General features: G+C 47.7%; 1 protein-coding gene across 1 annotated transcript in view; it reads right to left on the bottom strand.

The window, feature by feature from the left end:
* Positions 1 to 820: 820 nt before the first annotated feature.
* LOC131272756 (neuroligin-1-like) overlaps positions 821 to 20,303 on the bottom strand; it is a 37,281-nt gene continuing 17,798 nt past the window's right edge. The window contains exons 6-12 of the mRNA XM_058274606.1: positions 17,750 to 17,888; positions 17,093 to 17,399; positions 10,627 to 10,773; positions 7,484 to 7,718; positions 7,154 to 7,380; positions 6,703 to 7,037; positions 821 to 1,360 (exon numbers count right to left, since the gene is read on the bottom strand). Coding sequence (XP_058130589.1) covers positions 821 to 1,360; positions 6,703 to 7,037; positions 7,154 to 7,380; positions 7,484 to 7,718; positions 10,627 to 10,773; positions 17,093 to 17,399; positions 17,750 to 17,888 — 1,930 coding nt within the window. The remainder of the gene's footprint in view (positions 1,361 to 6,702; positions 7,038 to 7,153; positions 7,381 to 7,483; positions 7,719 to 10,626; positions 10,774 to 17,092; positions 17,400 to 17,749; positions 17,889 to 20,303) is intronic.

Raw genomic sequence — 20,303 nt, 5'->3', positions numbered from 1 at the left:
ATCGGTGCAATAATCGATCGCAAGGGTAAAAGCTACCAAGCTGGTTGCTTTTAGGGGGGAAAACGAATGGGTAACGGAAACGAAAAGCAGTGCCCCATTCAGTTCGGGACAAATGGGGAGAAAAATCAAATGGAACATGCTTTTGCTGAACTAATCCGAACAATCTGTAGCACAAATCTATGTCCATTGGATGCCGGTGGAGTCAACTTGTTGCAGAATCTAATGGTTTTTGTGTACGTTTTGGTAAAAAAACCAACGAACGGATTTATCGTTTACCAATTTCGTTGAAGACGCTAATAGTGATGGGTTCTCGGAACCGCACCCACCGCCCGGAACCGCTTCCGGAGCATCTTTAAACCGGCTCCGATTCCGGCTTAGCAAACCCACGATTCCGTCTGGAGCCGTCCGGAGCCGTCCGGAATCGAAATCGGAGCCGACTCCGACTACCGACAACTCCGACGGCTCCGGACGATTCCGAGCTCGGAGTATTGCACCTACCTTACGGAGTCGTTTTCGATATTGGTGGAGTCATTCGGAAGCGGTTCCGGTTTTTTGTCGAATTTACCCATCACTAGACGCTAGCAGACGATTTTGGGAGATGGTATCTTATTTTCTGGAGCTTGAAGTACATGTTTTTACATAGTTTAAAAAGCAAGTTATGGAAAGACAAAAATATCTACGAGGTTTGTTTTACCTTTGGGACAACTTTTGCACCGGATCGAAGGGGACAAGCTTCTACTTCGAGTGTCATTTATGTTGACTTGTTTCATTTATGTCTTCACACAGCTTCCTGATCGTCGTCAGCTGTGCTGTACCGATGCTATACGGTCACCTCCTGGATTTGGACGCGCTTTTTCAGCGTGGCAGTGTTGCCAGCCGTTGTCGCCGACGCCACACCTGCCGCCACCGTCGCCCCCGCCGCTGACCCGGACGTCCCCACGCCGGACGGGTTCGTGGTGTGATGGTGCGCGTGATGGTGCAGGTGATGGTGATGCTGATGGCCGCCGCTGGATGCGGGACTTCCGGTGCCGGTGGTTGAGTTCACCAGATCCACCGTGATCACCTTGTCCTGCCCCGGGCCTTGGTAGCTGTGGTGGTGGTGGTGGTGCTGATGGTTGCTGGTGCTATTTACAAGGATGGACGTCAGGGGCGCCGGCGAACCGGTGGACGTACCGAGCGAGGAGGTGGTCGTGCGGATCGGTGGAAGGGGAGCCTTGCTGGCACGGGGAAGTGTCAGATGGTGGCCATCGATCGCCGCCGGCGTTATTGTCACAGCCGTATAGCCGACATTGCCGTGAGGTGAAGTGGCCTGTTGAGTGAGAAGAATACACAAAAACGGTGGTGAGAAATCATTCTGTCTCTATTCTCACTAAGGAACTCCCTGAAAATTGAAATCTGATTCCTCTTTTTTCCCCTAAACCAATCTGTGGAAAGTGGAATCTCCACTGATTAATCGTGTTTCGACCATCCATACGACCTAGAGAGGATTTGTTGGCATGCATTTTATCCACAACATTCCTCCCGCGCCCCTTGCAACCCCCACAATCGGGGCTACTTCATCATCATCAACCGTTTTAGTGGAGTTTCACTTTCGCGACCACTCGGTCGACCCGAAATGAATTAATTGAGCATTAAAACACCTCCACCACGGTGCAAAACTCGGTGACTCGGTTCTCCAGCTTTTCCCAGCTGGTATGCATTATTCATGCGGCACGCCAAACGGTACATATAATTAACTGCGGAATAATCAGCGACGAATTTATCATACGGGATATCTGCTAAATGCCGTCACCGAAATCTCATCCGTCACGCGTGTGTGTGTGAGTGTGTGGAGGAATTTCTCGCCTCCACGAGATGTCTGTTGCGTTGGGATTTTATTACCTTGACGTACGTGAGCTTTAGACGAGTCACTTGAGGGTCGATTTCTTCAACACCAGAGGCGCTCGATCTTTCGGTGGCGATCGTGTCCTTAAGCGGTTTAATGAGTGAAACCTTTTCCGGTTCACTGGACAGCCCCAAACAGCTCGGTAGCTTTTACGGACCTGCTTTTGAACGAAGCAGCTTGCCAGTTAATCAATCAATCAAGTGCAGACTTGTGGTTAGACGACGGACATCCGACACACACGCACACACTGGTGGGAATTTCACATGCTGTCCGGAACGAGGGTCACCTTGGTTCGGTCCATGCAAGATGTTATGTTAATGTATGCAGCGAATCGCAAATCTGCCCTCATTTTTATCGCTCGCCTCTTTTCCTCGGCTAATGTTCCCCACGCAAGATAAATCGATATGCATGATGGGGCAGTTTCTGTCCGTGATGAGATTATCCCGGATAAAATATGGCTCACACTATTCGGTGCTCGCACGCACGCACGCACGCACTCACTAGCGGACTTTGGGGCACACAATAGCAATGGTGTCCGGGACGTCAAGACTGCCTTTTCGAAAGCACTTCCAAGGGAAAAGTTTGTTAGTGCGGGGAATGGGGAAGGAAATAACCTTCACGAGACGAATTCTTTTGTCGGGATGAGGTGAAGTGATTCGTTCGTTCGTTCGTTAAGCCCGACCCGATGGTGGAAGGCATTTTTCCCGGGGCAGTTGATTTATTTGTCACGAACCTAGTGGCACCGACTTCCGTGACCTCCGGGAGGGAAAATGAGCCGCACAAAACAGGTTCACCGGGGAGGCTGGTATCATATTTTGTCACCCGAGGAGCTCCATTGTGGGAAGGTTACAGAAAGAAAAAAAAAACAGGAGATGATGAGGGAAAACAGGAAATGGAAATTTGCCGAAACCACTTGTTAACAGATGAACGCGAAGTATTCAAGTGAGTGAACAACAGGCTTCTTGGAACACTTCAAAAATGTTCTTTTTACGTTCGTTAGATCTTTTTTTTAATCTCGTATTCAAGTACCTTTTTGTTATATCACCATTTTAGCATTTTTGCGTTCATTTTCATTGAGTTCTTTTCCCAGAATTAAGTTGAATAAAAATAACATTTACCACGCGAAATGATGTTAAAAATAAGACCACAATTGCGTTTTGGCTTCACCGAAATCATTTAATCAGCAAAACCCACAAGCAAGTGGCTCGAGATTGCCGAATTTATTTTCCTCTGCTTCCCAATTCCTTCTATTTTTTTTTTTTTTTTTTTTTGAACTCAGCCAAATGATTGAGGCCAGCAATTGGCCCGCTTCCACCGGAGCAGCATGATTCCATTCCATCTATTTGTAGTTCAGCGAGGGGTTTCACTTTAAAATGCCTCATTTGTGTGCACTCGGGTTTTTGTTTTTATCTTTCTCTATTTCGTTTGCATGTTGATGGTTACCTTCGACGGTACCTTCGCAACACGAGAAGCGCACCGTTTTCTGTTTGGCTGTTTTTTTTTTTTTTTGTTTGTTTGTTTCATTCCAGCATCTCCAGCCAGACATCAGAAATACGTTCCTTGCGAAGCAGGCGGTGTGTTGCTCTGGCGCTCGAGAGAAGGGTAAATATCAATTACCATTTTTTATTTCATCTTTTCCGCTTATCTTTTCCTTACCATTCTTCCGACTCGTAGAGCCCGTGCTGGGGAAGATTCTCAGCGTGTGATAGCATTTCCATTTTTGTTTTTGCCTAGCTTTTTGCTCAGCCAACTTCCCATTTAGACCTTTTTTTGTAGCCCTTTTTTCCAGATTCTATTTTCCGCACGCACTTTTCCGTCCGTCGCCTACTGCAATCAAAAAATGGTGCCTCCGCTGTGGGGAAATTATTGAGGCCTGCTGCGTTTGTATTTTTCCAGCCGAAAGGGGCCCCCTCAGGAATAAGCTTGTTTGTAGCAAATTCGTTACCGACCATGGGGGCCTCACTTTATTCTGCCTACCGAAGGTTTCTTTTAAAGGACTTCAATTGGAATTGTTCTTGGAAAATTTAAATAAAATTATCCACTCCCAGCTCGGGGTTCACCGAAGTTGAAACAAACCGAGTTTCCCTCAGTTTGTGTGTGTTTATTTTCGCATCGTCGGTGCGGGGAGAGTTTGGTTGCGGAGGGGGGGGGGGCAGCCGGCTGGACAAGATCTACAAGCCGGTACAACTTCCGGTTGTGGATTTGCCAAAGGCTAAGACTATCCGATTCCGATAGCGTCCGAGCATCAATCAGTCATCCGTCAGTCCAGGCTGCTGACTCAGACGGAAATAAATCTCCAAATGGTTTGGTCCTGCGCTGCCTGCACTTTGTCTTTCCCCTCAAAAGGGACGCATCTGGATATCGATTTTGTTCCGGTCGAAAGCTGGGGGATAAAATTCAATTCCACAACACGACCAGAAGGATTCCGGTTTTTGCATAGATTGAAAAGATATGCGGCAATGTCTTCATTTCAAACATTGGAATATGCAGGCGGGTACAAAGATAGATCGATTCCTAAAATAGTCCCCCCCCGTTCGATGGGCTGGATGGAGATGAGAAACAAATCAACCTCCCTGTGGGCGGAAGACTTCCTTCCTTAAATCAGCCACCGCTGGACGTACGAGTAATTAATGAAACTCAAATTTGCTTGCCATTCGGAAAACTAGTTTGCATACGTTTCAATCAGGAAAATACGCACCAATGTTATGGGGAAATGAGTGATAAGAAAACGAATATTTAATAACCAAGCCACTCACATTTCACTCATCCATCACCATTAGTTTGCCGACCCGGAGTCATGCTTTCAAAACACGCAAATTTTTCGTTCGCAATCAAGAGCAGCTTTACATAAAGATTTTCATTACATGCCGGAAAATGCCGGGCGCTGCCTTCGGTTTTTGACACAAATGATTTTCTGACCATTTGACTGCTCCATGGTCAATTATGGACTTGTGGCGTTTTTCTTTTTTGACGAAAATTAAGCCAAACAAGCCCCGGTACGAGTTGATGAAAATGTCAGCAAACGATTTAATCAGGAGAACGTGTTTGCACCTCCTTCTCGTTTTTTTCCCGCCCTAAGACCTCAACCGTAGACGAACTAACGTCAAGAATGGGGGGAAAGAAAACATGAAGGCTCGGTCGACTACCGACGAAAGCAAAGAAGGACCAAATTCGCAAGGGTGAGAATAAATTGAAAGGAGAGCTTTTTTCGGGATGAAAGAAATTGATTCGTACCAGAGGAGAGAAGGAAAACATTCCCTCGGTTGGGTTGTGCCGAGGGACTCGAGACACCGTTTGTCCGCTTTTCCTACCCCCCCCCCCCGCCTGCGTGGCATGGAAAAGCTGGCTCGGCGGCTGGCTGGCAAGTAAGCAAGCGGGCACCAGCTTGAAGCTCCGGAAAAAGGAAGCTCGGTCGGCTGCCCCCTTTTCGTGGTATTAATGGAGTCCATTAACGACATTCAGCTAGCATTATTCGTCAGCAAATTGAGATGAATGAACGATGGCGTCGTCCGGTTCTGTTTTTTTTCCTCCCTTCTCTTCGCTTCTCTCTCTCTCCCCACACTCCCCACAGAGCGAGCTGATACAATGAGCGTGGTTTTGTGACGTTTATTGGCATTTCCTTCGGTCGAATTAATGTTGACCTAAACAATCATCGGGGGGGAGAGATTGTGAAAGGGGGAAGGCGGTAAAAGTGAGCTGCAATCAGATTTCGTCTTTCCGGAGCTTTCTTTCGTATTCATTAGAGAGCTTAGAAGCGACGGCTTCGAGAGTAAGAATCACTTATTCACCGATGCATGTCCGTGGGGTGAATAGATTTTCCGACCAATAGATATTTATATCACGCGCAAATCAATCTTCTTTTCATCTTTTGCGATACGCTCTTGTGGTGATCTTTTCAGTTTCGCAATGTGTTCGTAAGTGGAATGAATCGTTATGTCAAAGATAAACAAGTTTAAAGTCTTCTCTGGTATTTTATGTCCTTTCTACGATTGTATAGAAAGAGATACTTTGCTGGATAAAAGGTGTGAATCTAAGAATTTTGTAAAACATCGCGTTAAGAAAACACTCCAACGGAATGAACGTCAACATTTGCACTTGAATGTGAGTAAACAAAAACAGACAAAAATGGTCCGTTTTTCCTACTGCGTTCAAATTTTGTGTGAACATGTCAAAACTCAAACACCAGCCGGTACACGAGGCCGCGGCGCATGTGGAAAACTTGCGGTTTAGACAGAGACGTTATTTGTCTTTCATTCGCTTGCCACTTTCACGTGACGGGACCGAGATGGCCAACCAGAAGGGAAAAGCGTGTTGCGATGGCATTTGATTTATTCAACACTCGTCGCCGAGGGGAGCCGAGGTTGTCAACCGAAAAGGGGCAATCAATTTACAAACACAAATTCACGTCGTCAAGTCGGTACTGCTTTCCCATGCAAAGGACGAGGAAACTGTACTAAGGAAAGTACGGGCACCAGCTGTGTGTGTGTGTGGTCGATGACGGCTCGAGTTTTAACTCCGAAAGACAAACAAGAATCGTCTAAGAGAATGGATAGATTGGAGCGTGCATTTGGAATGGTTTTGCTTGGTTTTTTTTTCTTTGGTCCGTGGAAAACTCGAACTCGTATAGGAAATAAATCAATCATCATTGTTTTCTTATTTACATAGTCCGTAAGTCAGCGGAAAAAGGGGAAAGAGAAGGTAATAAAAAAGTAACGCAACACAAGTGTTCACATGAGACATTGTACCGGGGGGGTGGGAAGGAAAACCAGCCCTCGGGGTGCTGGTTATCAAATCCTGACGTCCAATGGCAAACTCACCTGTTGTTGGGAAAACGGCTGTTGCCGGCCGCGCGAAGACGAATCGCAGAAGCTTCCGGTGGACGAGCGGCCCAATGTGCTCGCTCCGGAACGGCTCGCCGTCGTCGTCGTCGACGGGGAACCGAGGTTCGTTTCCTTGCACCCCGTCCCGTGGCCCCCCGTGCACGTCGGCACTTGCTGGTGCAGATGGTGTTGGTGCTGATGGTGCTGATTGTGGACGCCGGTTTGGTTCGTGCCGCCGCTTCGCTTCGGAAGTGTCGCGTAGCTTGGCGGTGGTTCGATCGAACGCTTCGCCTTGACCGGCGACGGGCTCGGGAGGGTGGTGAGCGGAATCTCTGCTCGAAGGACATCCGGGAAATGTGCACGAGCAAAAGCGATGGATCAAATTGAAGATTAATCAGCGGGAAGGAGCGTGTCGTGGGGGAGGGAAAGATTTATGAGAGACACTCACCCGACTCGTCCGGAGTTCCGTTGCTGCCGGACAGGGAAGTGGACGTCCCGCTCGTCGCCCCGCTGCCCCCGATCCCCGCCGTCAGCGTCCCCGACGTCGACGACTGCGAGGCCTGCGATTTCCGTTTCGTGCGGTCGCGCTGATAGTAGATTCCGGCGAAGATCAACATGTTGAGCAGCAGCAACAGACACCCGACGCCGACCGTCACCCCGAGGGCCGCCGTATAGCTGTCGAGGGGAGGGGTGGGAGGGAAGCGAGTGATTAGAAGGAAATGAAACCATCAACATCGGGCGGATCGCGCGCATCAATCACCTGCGGACGGCGTTTTACCTGTAGTAGTGACGATTGGCGAGCTTTTCCAGCAGCTCCTCTTCCTCCTCCTCGGTCAGTACGTTACCCGGGGTGTCCCCCGGTCCCCCGCCAGCCTCCTGCAGCACCTCGCCCATCGTCGGGTCGGGCGTACACTCCGTGCCGAACGACTCCTGGCGCGACTCCTGCGCGTCGTTGATCAGCCCGTTCTGGTAGAGGGACTTCGGTCTGCTGAAGGATTCTGCCCGAACGGAACCTGAGACGAAAGGGTGGGAGAATCAACAAGGTACACTGATAAGCATTCATAATACACTGCCAACTGGACAGGTTAGGATCATATAGCGTTGTTAGGTCAGAATCTTTCCCGACCTCTTGATAATTTGTCTTTGCAACTCATAGAACATTATTCTCCACCAGTTTACAGACGTTGCCAGCAAACTTTATCTCGAAAGCGTGTGATTTTGTCTTTAACGCACTTTTGTTTTGAAATGACTCATCAACTCATCAAAGCATCTGGTATTGACATAGCTCATCGAATTTTGCCTCTAACGCATCTTACTTTGTCTCTAACGCATCTGAGTTTGTCTCAAGCCGAAAATCACTGCATAAACAAAGTACAGTAAACATTATTATTTTTATACGCTTTAAAGTAATTCTTATGTATTTTGGAATGATTTTCCATATAACTTTGTTGTGTTTGAATATCAAAAAAGATCAATAACAAGTCTAAGTAACCTTTGGTAGACGAAATATAATTCATTACGATAGTCTACTCCTTTTACCCTAATTAGACGTGGACTTTAGAAGGAATTTTATTGTCAAAATTGGCTCTGGCGTGACATAAGGGGGCTTGACAAAAACATGACAGAGTTTGACATAAACATTACGTCCGCTCGTGAAATAACGCAAAGTTCTACCAAACGAGTTTTGCAAAGAAGTTAGGCATGCTAGGTTCCAGGTTTTCGGAAGGAATATTTCTGTCAAACGCGATTTGACAGCAAAAGTCTGGACAAAGATGACAGTTAAAGTCCTCCTCTAATAAGAGTATTTAGAGCAACAAATTGATTAGCTAAAAAAACTACTTGCTGGATTTTCTTACTAAATTAAATCAGCTTTTTACCAAGACATCATGGTAAACTACAGATTTTGAACCTCCGACGGAGATCGACGGACGTTCCACGGACGGACGGCTTGTTTACCATATTGCTTCTTATTGTGGGGCGAACTGTGATCAAAGGTTCATGCTGTTTTCTACCTCATAGACGTGAACGTTTCGTTCCAGGAATTTTCGCGGAACATGCGGAACTTGCTGAAAGATTCTGCCAAGTCATTAACCAACGAACTAAAACCTACTATAAAGCCGTCCGCCTCAGGTTCTTCGGTTCTTTTCCGCCAAGCAAGCCTGGTCAAGCTCCGGAGCGTTGGCGTACTGCTCCTGCCAGTCATGGCCACTCTCGCCGGCGAGGGGCTTTCGAACACACTGGTTTTTCTCGCACCAAAGTCCCGTTTCCGCCTCGATGCAAAACAACCGACCGCAGAGACGGAAACGAGTCGTTGAGATTCAGTCGATCATTCTCGTCCACCATCGTTTCGTTCGCCCAAAGCATGGGTTTTCCACAAAAAAAAAAGGCGGAAAACATCGGCGTTCCCGTTCGTAAATGTGCTTTCGTGCGCATCCGGACGGTTCGTTGGCCGCGCCAGAAGCAAAGATGGCGCGGTCTGGGTCCTCTCTCTTTGGGAGTTATGCTTCGGATGGCGACTTGGCGGCGCAAAGTGGCTAGCCACATTTTATTTGCCGCCTTTCGGACTCGCAATCTGAAACTGGGAGTGAATGCAAGCGTGGTGTGTGGCATTGAAACACGGTTTGCAGGTTTTGCAGTTTGTTGCCTCGTTTGGAAGCCATTTTGTTGTAAGCTGTAAAGCTTTTCAAAGGGGCATGCGTTTGCTTTGTCAGTTCAGAGATGTAGTTCTGTTTCAACTTTACTAATAATCGATCAATTGAGGGTAAAGTTTTCCAACATTTCCACACAATCTTCCATCGAACTTCAAAATAATGACGCCCAATTTATTTAAGTTCCTGCAATTTAGATTCAAGTCGCTCAATCTCACGCATTTCTTATCAAACATCGCTTGATCCTCGTCTCAACTTCTCGAACCAACCGACACTTTGCCTAATCGACAAACTTTCCACCCGAGCGAGGGAAAGCGCGGTGTCTTTTTCCAATCTTTTCGTCACGCAACTTTTCCACGCTGGGAGTTGCGGTTGCGTGAAAGTGTCGTCCGTGGAAGCGCAGACACAACCGCGAAACCCTGTTTGACGTGTCACCTTCACCTTTGCCACCTCCCACCCCCTCCCCACCCCACCATCCTTGGTTGACACGTCGTCCAGTGGACAAACTTTCGCTTTAACTACACAACTACGCCGCACTACTTCTACTTCGTTCGGGGAAGAGTTTCTCCTCGAGGTACTCGTGATTAGGATCAGTCTTGAGGCGTGTCGGGGGTTAGTCGGTTGGCTTTTTCCCTCCCCCCCTTCGCACACCAGTTGATATGGTGTAACAGTTTTGAAAGTTTTTCCTGCAGGTTGACGGTTAACTCCCCCTCGTCGTCGTCCTTTTTTGGCTCTGCCAACAAAACGGTTGATCTTGAATAAACTGTTCAGATTGTCGGATGAATCTCTCGTCTGTTCGCAGCTTTTTTGTCACACAATCTTCTAGCATCGTCGTAATTGAGTCGGTGACACGCAACTGTGGCCCCGAAATTCAGGCCAGAAATAAAACGACAGAGAATCGTACTGTGTGGTGGAAAATAATTGCACGATATTTCGTGGCGACATGTGTGCGTGTGTGTTTGAGCGGGAAGGGAAAACTTTACCGAGATTCGAGCAAATGACGAGCGCTGACAAACAACGGCTTGTCGGGGGACCTTTCCCGGTGAAAGGTAGCGAAAAGTTTTTCCTTTTCCCCCCTCGCAACCCGGTTGCCCGTGATTAACGAATGGCGTTCCACACCATCGCACATATGCTCCTTTCCGATTTCGGGATGGATTCCTTCCAGGGGACACTCCGAGGTCGAGCCGTAGAACTACATTGTGTGAACTTAATTTTGTTTCCGTGTGCGGGTGAAATAGGCGAAAGTTGGGCTTTAGGGGACGGAAAAACTTACCCGCATAGTAGTGTGGTTCGCGTTCGCGAAAGTGGTGATGGCGCATGGACACTTCCGGATCGCCCGGTCGGTGCAGCTGCGGGATTAGGTTCAACCAGAGCGCCATCTTGTGTCCCCGGTAGTGGGTTCGCATTTTCGGCTTCGTTGCTGCAAATGACACGGGGGGGAGAAGAAGGAAATTGTGGTGTTAGAATGGGGAAAACCGACGGGAAAGTTCTGTATCTGATGTTCTCTATTTGTTACGGTTAGTGCAAGAGAAACGAGGGATTTTTGTTTAATGTTCATTTGTGATACTTTGTGTCGATTTAACATTCCTGAAACCCCAGTTAATCATCTTCAATTTAAAGTGAAAATACAAGTCCAAATATAATCATGGTTGAAATGATTGAGTAGCACGACCCGTTTAATGTTATTTAAAAACGTTTGACAGTGAAATTAATTGGTGACAGGTATTTAAAATACACAACACGCTACCTCAAAGCATTGGGAAAATAAAACTCCCTCCTTTCGAACGGTGTGCGCATTTTTGTGCCATAATTTTCCCGTGCTTTAAAAATTTAAAAACCTTCCTCCGCGTACGGAAACGTGGGGATCATGTGTGAGCGAAAATTATGATCCCCCGGGTAGTTTTTGGTAATTTTTCATGCGCATTCACCGTTTCCGAAGCAACCGGCAATAGTTTCGAGCTGCATCGCAATTTATGCTTGGAGACATTTTTCATCCGCATGGCATCACGAGAGACGTCGTGGGGATGATTTATTCTCACGATCGGGCGATCAAAACGGTGCAAAATGGGGAAAAACTTGTGGGGGGGACGCGAGAAAAATATATGACAACCAGCCCGAGGGAACAATGCGACGAAACTTATGCGTCGTTTGCGATGCGAAAGTCGAAGGAATCTATCAGCCACTGTCTCGACTGTCTGCGAACTCCCGAAAAGAAGGATTGCCAGGCAGCTCGAGGACGAATGTTTCGAGTTTCGAAAACAAAAAAAAAAAAGGTACACAATCCAATCCTTACACTAATGCATTTCACCTCCCCCTCCGAAGAGGGGTGGGGGAAAACGACGGCGGTGGTGTCGTTTCTCAAAGATTCTTGTCGTCCAGCACTTTTTTTTTGGCGACTCGGGCACCACATGGCACATTTGGCTTTGATTAGCATCGTTTGGGCAGGAAAGCGAGACGTGTCGAACGTCACTCCAGAGTGCTGCTGCTGCTAAGTGAATGGAAATTGGATGACAAATGAAGTTCGTTCTGTTGGCAGGGTTTTGTTTTTCCGTTTCGTTTCGTTCCCTATCGCATCGCACAATTTGTTTGTGATGCAGATATCAGGTTGACTCTCGTGTCGGAGAGGTTTTCAGAATGAGACATTTTTCATGCTATGTAGAAGAAATATCATTTTCTTTCCTCTTATTAGAGGAAAGGTATAAACATGATTATCTCGCAGAGGATTAATTTCATACGACATTCTTACTTATCGCAAAAATATACAAACAAATATCGAGTTTACCCGCTGTTATCTGCTCGGAAAAACAGCCATCGGTTTTGTTCTGACAATAACAACCTATCAGTGATCAGTCGTCGATATCACCGGATGTGAAACATGGCCTAGTTCCCGCTTCCAATGCTTTCTGGGAAACCCCCCTTCTGTGGAGCTCAAAAAGCCCCGGCATCAGGTTCACACACGAACCAAGGAGGAGCCAACTGGATCGAAACGAATCATCTTCGAAAGCATCACTAATGCGAAACATTGGCAGCCATTCGGGGCCGCAACCACTCCGGAAAATGGCCACCCCCGGAGAGTCGTACGTTGAAATGAAACTTTCAATTTGGCCCACGGTGTGTTTCGCTCCACGACGTGCGCATCTTTTACTTAACGGTGCCCGGCTTATCGGTTTGCCGGTTTTGGGAAAATGGTTCCTCCTAGAAGAATCGTCCAGGAAAGGAAAGCGTACGAGATTGGTTTCCCGCCCTCCCGGTACGCGAATAATCCGGGTCGCCTCCAACCGATGTTCGGTGGAAATTGGATGGAAACAGGTTCCCGCAGATCGTATACCTTATCCAACGCGGCACAACAACCGAGCGGATTCGAGCGAATTGACAGGCGACACACACGGAAGGCGCATAGTGGAAGGTATTAAATTTTCTTCACCTCGTGCTGGAAAAGTCGAGCCGCGGCGGCCCCGAAAAGTACGTGTCTTACCCGATGCACCCGAGCGGAACGCATTGTGCACCGATGTGCAAGTGCATTCGTTGCTAGATTTGCACGAATTCGCTTATCCATAAAAAAAGCGTACGCTCCCGGTTCAATATGTTCGATTTGCGATTGAGTCTTGTTGAACAAGCGCATTGCTATTAGGAAAATTTGTACCGCCTTGCAGCGAATGGAAACGAAGCGCTAAAAACGGCCTCTGGAGGTTGCGGAACTGACAAAAGGTATGAAAGATATTAAGAGGATAATATGAATGGAGAATGCAGGTGAAAGCCAATCTTTCTATTCAATGCAAACCAAATCCCTTTCCTTATTTTCCCACGAAATCTTTTCACGAAGTGTTCCGTGAACCGCTGGCATAAAGTTTTCCTATAAGACGTCGTCCTAATCACTGTTTAATCTGGCGGAGCAAATAAACAACATTAATTTACTCTCCGGTTTGTCACTCGCCGGACAAGTTTAGATTAGAAGTTTCCTCGATCGTAGCGAACCAGTTTTTCCTCTGTCCTCGCTTTCCATCATTCGAATAAGAAATACTTATCTACTTTGCAATAGCCAAAGACACGCACCATGATCATTTTTATCTTTCATTCAGATTCATGAGCGAAATGGCGCAACGGAGATAAATCCATCCGGAGCTCGGAGGGTCGCCCGAGTCGCCCCATCTTTATCATAACTAAGCCATCTTTAAGACATTTCCATCCCTATGACAACTGAAATAATTCACTTTCGGATGTCACTCTGGAGCCGTCCCCGGACGGATGCTGGTTCATTTTAAAACACAAACCGTAGCCATGGCAGCCATTATCCCTCGTCCGAAGGCTCTTCATTAGCGTTATCCTTGACGGAAAATCGTCACCGTATCACCGCTCGCTCGCTCGTTCTTTCGACGACCTTTGCCGTCGTCGCCTTTCGTCGCCATTGATTATGGTTGATTTATGCACGGAAAAGGAGAGAAAAGCTTCAATTCATTCTGAGGGCCATCCGCACGAACTGAACCGAGCCGACTCACTTCCGACGTCCGGGGCACGTTGCACTGCGGATTTCATTCGGAAAAGTGTCCCCGTTCGCTCGCAGACCAGAGGCGGAAGACGTTATGGGTGGTGCGGCCACCAAGACCAGCGTCGAGTTGTTTATTTTTCATTAGATTCTTTTCGCCTAATGAAAGATGCAAACAAAAATATGCTTCATTTCATCGTGAACCGGTTTCAATTTTCCACTCAAAGGGCCTCTGTGCCGTGCCATTGTCTTTGTCGTGGGGTTGTCCCTCGGAGGGCCTACCGGCATTCTTTTATGTGGCAGCTTTCACTCTCGCTCGAGAAGAGAAGTGGAAAGAAAAATGGGACCCCTTTTGTTTCGGCCTAAGCTTTGGTTCGGGGTCGTCATGGTTCGTCGGAATGCCGGGTTGGAACGTAGTTCTGTGTGTCTACTTATGTTGTTGTCACTCATTTTCTTCCGAAGAAAATGGATTGTTTCACGCGAGGCAAGAGAAAGGGCACGAAAAGGACGTGCTTGACCTTCGACTTCGAGCAGGCTCTGATTTAAAGATTTTCCCACAAACACCGACACACGAAGACGAAAACGAATGACTTTAATTTCGAAGAAACATCGTCCTTTATTGTTTGTCGATCAGATAAACGCCGCTTTAGAGCGAGCTTTAAATAGAAAATGATGCTTTCTAAGGCTGCCGGGAAAAAAGAAGGAATCAAATACAATCCCATTTTTGCTTTACAAAAAAACAAAATCCATAGAACCACACGAAACATTTTCACCGGAAATCAAAGACCACGCAAAGAATGTTTTGCCATGGGATTTCTTCGTGGGAAGCGTGCTTATCCTTGTTGCGTGATTTCGATTTCACTCGGGTCGGTGGGGGGATGGAAAAAGAAAATGGCCGGACAACATCTTCCTCTAAACGTTGTTGTTCAACGATGTGAAATATTTTCCACTCGAGCTGAAATTACATTAAAAACGGCCACGCGAGGCCGTTCGAATGACGTCCGATAGCAATTGGCAGAAGATGATATCGATTTTATGGCCACTTGAACACGAAATACGAAACTCCGACGAAACAAGCTCGGCACTGGATGGAGAAGGAGGAAAAAAGCGATTCCACTTCAGAGGAAAACATACACAACGATGTTGAAAGTTTGTGGTGTCCGGGATGAAAATCGATCCGTGATTTAAAGATGAAGAAGGAAACGGTGAAAGGGAAGAACCCGAAATCCATCATGCCGCACCTTCGTGATTCTCTCGGACAAGGAAACAAACAATAAAACTGGCCCCGACCGAACCGGTGCGCCGCGCACAAAGATGATCAAAAAGTTTTCCATTTAATTGTTTATCCCAAAGTTGACCATAAATCTCTGTCTGGACAGGACGAGTCATCGATTCGGTCTTATCGGTTCGACAAAGGAACGGGAAAACGTGCTACTAAACACCATCGAGGACTCGGACACTTCGGAGTGTTTCTCTCATCTCTCGGCGAGCCTGTTTTCTTGTCCCGCGGGACGCTTCGAACTTCTGGGGAACTTCTAAAAATCAGTTCCAACTTTTCGTCACCCACGGTTGTCCCATGGTGAACATTTGTCTTCACCCCTCCGCTTCCCAAACCCCTCCAATGGTCCATCGCCATGGTTGGGAGGGAAAAAAGGCCACAGATGTAGGTGACCAGCATCCAGCGTGAAACATATCTTTGTGCGAGCAAAAACCTTTGAAGCAACTGTTACATTCCACACATCCCTGTTTTTTGTGCGCATTTTCCGACCACTGTTTGAGGTTGATCTAGCGTGTTGGCCAGTGGTGGTTTTTGCTAAAACAACTCGCAAGAAACAGAAGTATATTTAAAAAGGGAAAAGGGTCCACGAGCAGGTCCGAAACCGGGTGGAAACTTTAGCATCCGCAAATTCTTCTTCTGCCCCGAAACCATGGGGCTCACCGGTCCCAGTAGTAAACTGTCTAGCCGACGTCGGCCATCCCATGCGGGGCCCAGCTTGTGCACTTCATAGATGGGAAAAAGATTTCCAGCTCCAGCTAAAGGGGGAAAACACTAGGGGGGCACTCCGATGCACAGAAAGGGGGTGTGGAGGAAAAAAACCCCGGCCAGAAAAAGGCGAAAGCTGTTCCGGAAAATGGAAACGGCCAGAGCGGGAAAATGCACACACACTGATACACACCGACTTTCGCTGATCCGATAAGAGCCTTATAACTAAATTGAATTTATCTCCCTCGTTTCTTCACTTCCTGGTGTGCTTGTTCTTTTTTTCCACCCCGTCCCCGGCTCGAAATGGGGACACGGGGACCTTTTTCTCGCTTTTGAGGTTTAGATCCTTCTTCCACTGGCGAGCGATAGGAGCGTGCAAGTGCCGCAAACCCTTGCAGCCAAACGGGGGGCAACAACGATGGAAACGTTGGGAAAAACAGATTTACTGGTAGCAAAAGTCGTCTTCAAAGAGGGCAAACGACATCCTTTCGTCCGGGCTGAGGGAGCTGATGCGTAGTTCATGAGGCGAAACACAAATTATTCATGCCAGGGTAGGCCAGGGTTTCTTTGAGCCCTCGAGAGAGGTTTCGCCCCCGAAACAATCGCAACGACAATCATTTCCATCGATCTCACCGTCTCGGATCCGGATTCTTGACTGTGACTCCACGGCTCAAGTGTTACTAGAGCGAAAAGACCACTACCAGGGGGTGGGTGTTATTTATCTACGTACATCTACATCCTTTGCAATGGGAAGATAGGAAGAAAGAGAGCCGAGGGAAAGGGGGACGAGAAAAAATTATGGCCAAAAATTAAAGAATCACCGTTCGGTCCGGGGCCGAGTCGAGTTTGCATAATTCACCGGAATGGACTTGACTTTCGTCTTCTGGCACGTCCGTACTAGTGATGAGCGGGTCGACCCGAACCTATCGGGTCGGAGCGATCCGTAAGCGACCCGGAGCGGTTCGGGTCGTATTCCCGATTCCAACGACTCCGGGTCGACCAGTAGGTGCAGTTGTCCATATGCGAGCTTGACCCATTGGTTCGGGTCCACCCGAACTCGTTGCACCTACGGGTCGGAATCGATCCTTCAAGGGACGGATTCGATTCCGGATCGATCCGTGAAAAGAATCGTACAACTCATCACTAGTCCGTACGAACGTGGGGGAGGGCCGTCCTGGTGCTTAAGATATCGCCCAGTGAAGTGTTGTAACTCTTGACCCCCTTGACAAACCTCACACCCCCTTCCACCACCGCTCGCCTTTCTATACTCACAGATGCTGAGATACTGCTGCGTGGTCGTTTCGTACGTTTCCCACGTGATCTGGCGGAAGCGGGTCCGCTCCTTGGCGGTACCGTAGTCCGGGTGGACGGGCGGGGGCGACTGCACCTGGCCCCCCTGCTGCTGGTGGCCGGCCTCGTTCGGGTCGCCCGTCTTGCAGAAGTTGGTCACAAAGTTGAGCACGGCCTCGTTGACGCCCATATCCTGTCGCGAGTAGTTCTGCGGGAAAACCGGTCCACCCTGCACGAGCGGCAGCCCGAAGATGTACGGCAGGTCCTCTCCCCGGACGCTTCCGAGGCGCTGCAAGGGGAAGTGGAAGAAAAGAAGCCCGAGCGTGACAAAAAAGAACAGGAACCACGATGGCGTGTTAACTCCATTACAGCGATGACCTTTTTATTCCCTCGCTCTCTCTCTCTCTCTCTCTGAGGAGCGATAAGAAACTCAACTAAATCATAGTTTTACATGGCACTCACCGCGGGAAAGTTTTAAATAGATTTCTCCGAACAACTGTACCTAAATCACTCCAAACTATAAATCTTGGTTTAGAGGTTAGAAGAGTTTCCCATTCAGTTTGGAAAGTTAAAATTCACCTTCACCGGAACTCAAAGTAAACTAACATACAAAAAATACTACACCAGCTCCCAACTCACCTGTGGATATTCGCTTTCCTTGCTCTGGTAGGCAAAGTGAAACATGTACGTCTTAGCACCGCGCCTCGCGTGCAGATAGGCAACCTTCACGATCGGCGCGACCGTGTGTCCGTCGCTCAAGGCTTCCATCGTTGAATCTCTGTTGGGAAATAAAAAAACAGTGAAACAATTTATTATAATCCTAAGCCGGGCCCCGTTGATGAGGAACCGGAACACCAAGTTCATTGCTTTTTGGAGGAACGAATGAAGAAAATTATTCCGACGACGGAAAAGCCCGACTGCCATCCATCAGTTGGGAAATAAACAACACCATCCAGCAAGCTTTCTTTAAGTCAGTATTCAAATACATTCTCGACGGACGTCCGGGCCGGGTAGGGAGGGAAGCTTAACGTGAAAATTAGCCACCCGGGGAAAAAGTATTCGGCACGTCATCGGCCGGCGTCTTCGTCATGGCTGGATGGTGGCGGGAAAAACGGAAGCAGGTTGCAGCAAAAGAGAAAGTCGGTCGGTTTTGAGCCTTAAGCCTTAAGGTTTTCAGATTTCCTTGACCAGCACCATTCGGTGGGAGGGCTGGCTGTTCTTCCGATTTTTTCCCCCACGACCCACAGCAATATTTTTCCCCGCCCCGGTGGAAAAAGCTACAAATGACAGAGTGATGACAATAAAAGTAGACGCTAGCAAATGGGCGAAAAAAGGTGGCGAGCCAGAAATCGAGAAAACACACCGATAATCCCGATGACTGGCAGGGATGTGGGTGGGGGTGGAAAATGACCGGCCTTTTTCTATGGCGAGGATTTTACTTTTTGGGGATGTGAAAAATACAGCTTTCAGCACCCGGTACTCCCCTCCCACGGGGGGAAAGCGAACGTTTTCCCAGAAGAATAGGGCGTCGCCGGTAGACATTTAACTGATGTTTCAAAAGCTTACAGAGAGGAAGAGAGAGAGAGTGAGCTCTACTGCTTTGTTTTCCGTGGGAAACTCCCGTGTGCGTTTCATCATCGCATCCTTCCCCATTTTCCATTATCATCCTAAAGTACGATTTCAATTGAGCTGCGGATTGGAAAAACGGAAAACTTTTCGCAACCGCCGCTACCGAAACAAAGGTAAAAAGGAAAAGTGATGGTGACAGTTGACACTTGCTTTGCGGTATCGATGGTTGAGCTGGGTTCCTTTTCCTCGGAAGCAGTTTCCTGGGAAAAGCTTAAGGATTCAAGGAGTGACACTGCAGATCTCTCCATTTGCTCGCTGAAGCTGCAGCCGGTTTTCCCGGGGGAAAGCTGTCGTTTGTCAGTGCCGTCGACGATGTTATGGCGAATATGTCAAACCATCTTCAGGTTCGATTGACAGCTTTGTCAGTCGGATTGGATACCATTTTACCGTACGCAAGGTAAGTAAGAGCTGTCCAGTAACAGCTTCATCAGGTGTTTGCGTTTTACTCGGGGGGGAAAAAACATTGCCAAAACCCCAACGGGAACATTTCAGCTCTCAAGGGCAGGTTATACATTTTGTATCAGCACAAGTCCGGAAGGTCGAGCGGAAACCGTTCATTTGGAATTTATGCACGTCGGAAAAATGAACCCACGAGCCTGAGGTCTAGGATTATGATTTCGGTTCCTCATTTCACGCTCTGCAATCGAGGGTCGGGAAGAAAAAGGACGGTATAAATCCCCGAACCTACGGTCTTGGAGTTGAAGGGCAAGTAATAATTTTCAGTACAAGCCGTTGATTGATGAGCTCGTATAACTTTCCGTTTTTCTTTTTTCTGGGACTCCACATCGCCAACCGGCCGAAGATTATTCCAATCACCATCGATATTAAGGGCTTTTCTTTTCGCCCCCCCGTTCCGATCCAATTTTTCCGATCCGAGAGGTCAACCCGAGAGCGGGTATTAATATTTATTGCTATTCTCTCCTGCCCCCGCTTGACCCCCGGGGGTGTACCGGTTCCATTGTTTTTCCACGTTGTGTGACAAATGAGCAAGAATTATTCACATCGCGTACCAAACTCGCCACTCATGCCGGATTAACTGCTTCCCAACTGTTTGATATGGAACTTGATTTCCTGCCCCCCACCTAATCTCCCGTGCAGCCGCCCGCGAACGGGGGAAAGTAATTTGTTATTTTAATTGCAAATTGTTCTCTTCCAAGGACGCGAACAATGGTTCAGATAAAAATGGATTGTGTTCCGCGTATAGTCTCACACACACACACGCGCGCGTTTCGGGGGCACGGAACAGGAAAACATTAGCAGAAAGCATGAGCGATTGGAATGTTCGAAACACCGATTAGGAAACATCCATTTGGGGCTTAGTTTTGCTATGATTTATCACAGCAGAAGTCAACTTATGCTCAAGCAGGAACATTCGCAACTGTTTTAATTGTTTATGCTAGATGGAATGCGGTTTAAGATATAGGGTTTGCCACCTATGTTCAGCTCTAACCCACCGATGATTGAAATAGCTCCTTAACTGTTGTCTCTAACTCGTCTCATTTTGTCTCTAACTCATCTGACTTTGTCTCAAGCCGAAAATTAAGAAATAAACAAAGTAATTGTG

Source organism: Anopheles coustani, chromosome 3 (genome assembly GCF_943734705.1).
Source record: "Anopheles coustani chromosome 3, idAnoCousDA_361_x.2, whole genome shotgun sequence".
In the NCBI taxonomy this organism is placed as follows: domain Eukaryota; kingdom Metazoa; phylum Arthropoda; class Insecta; order Diptera; family Culicidae; genus Anopheles; species Anopheles coustani.
Note: the sequence above shows the minus strand (reverse complement) of the source record. Positions and strands in the feature narration are given on the sequence as shown.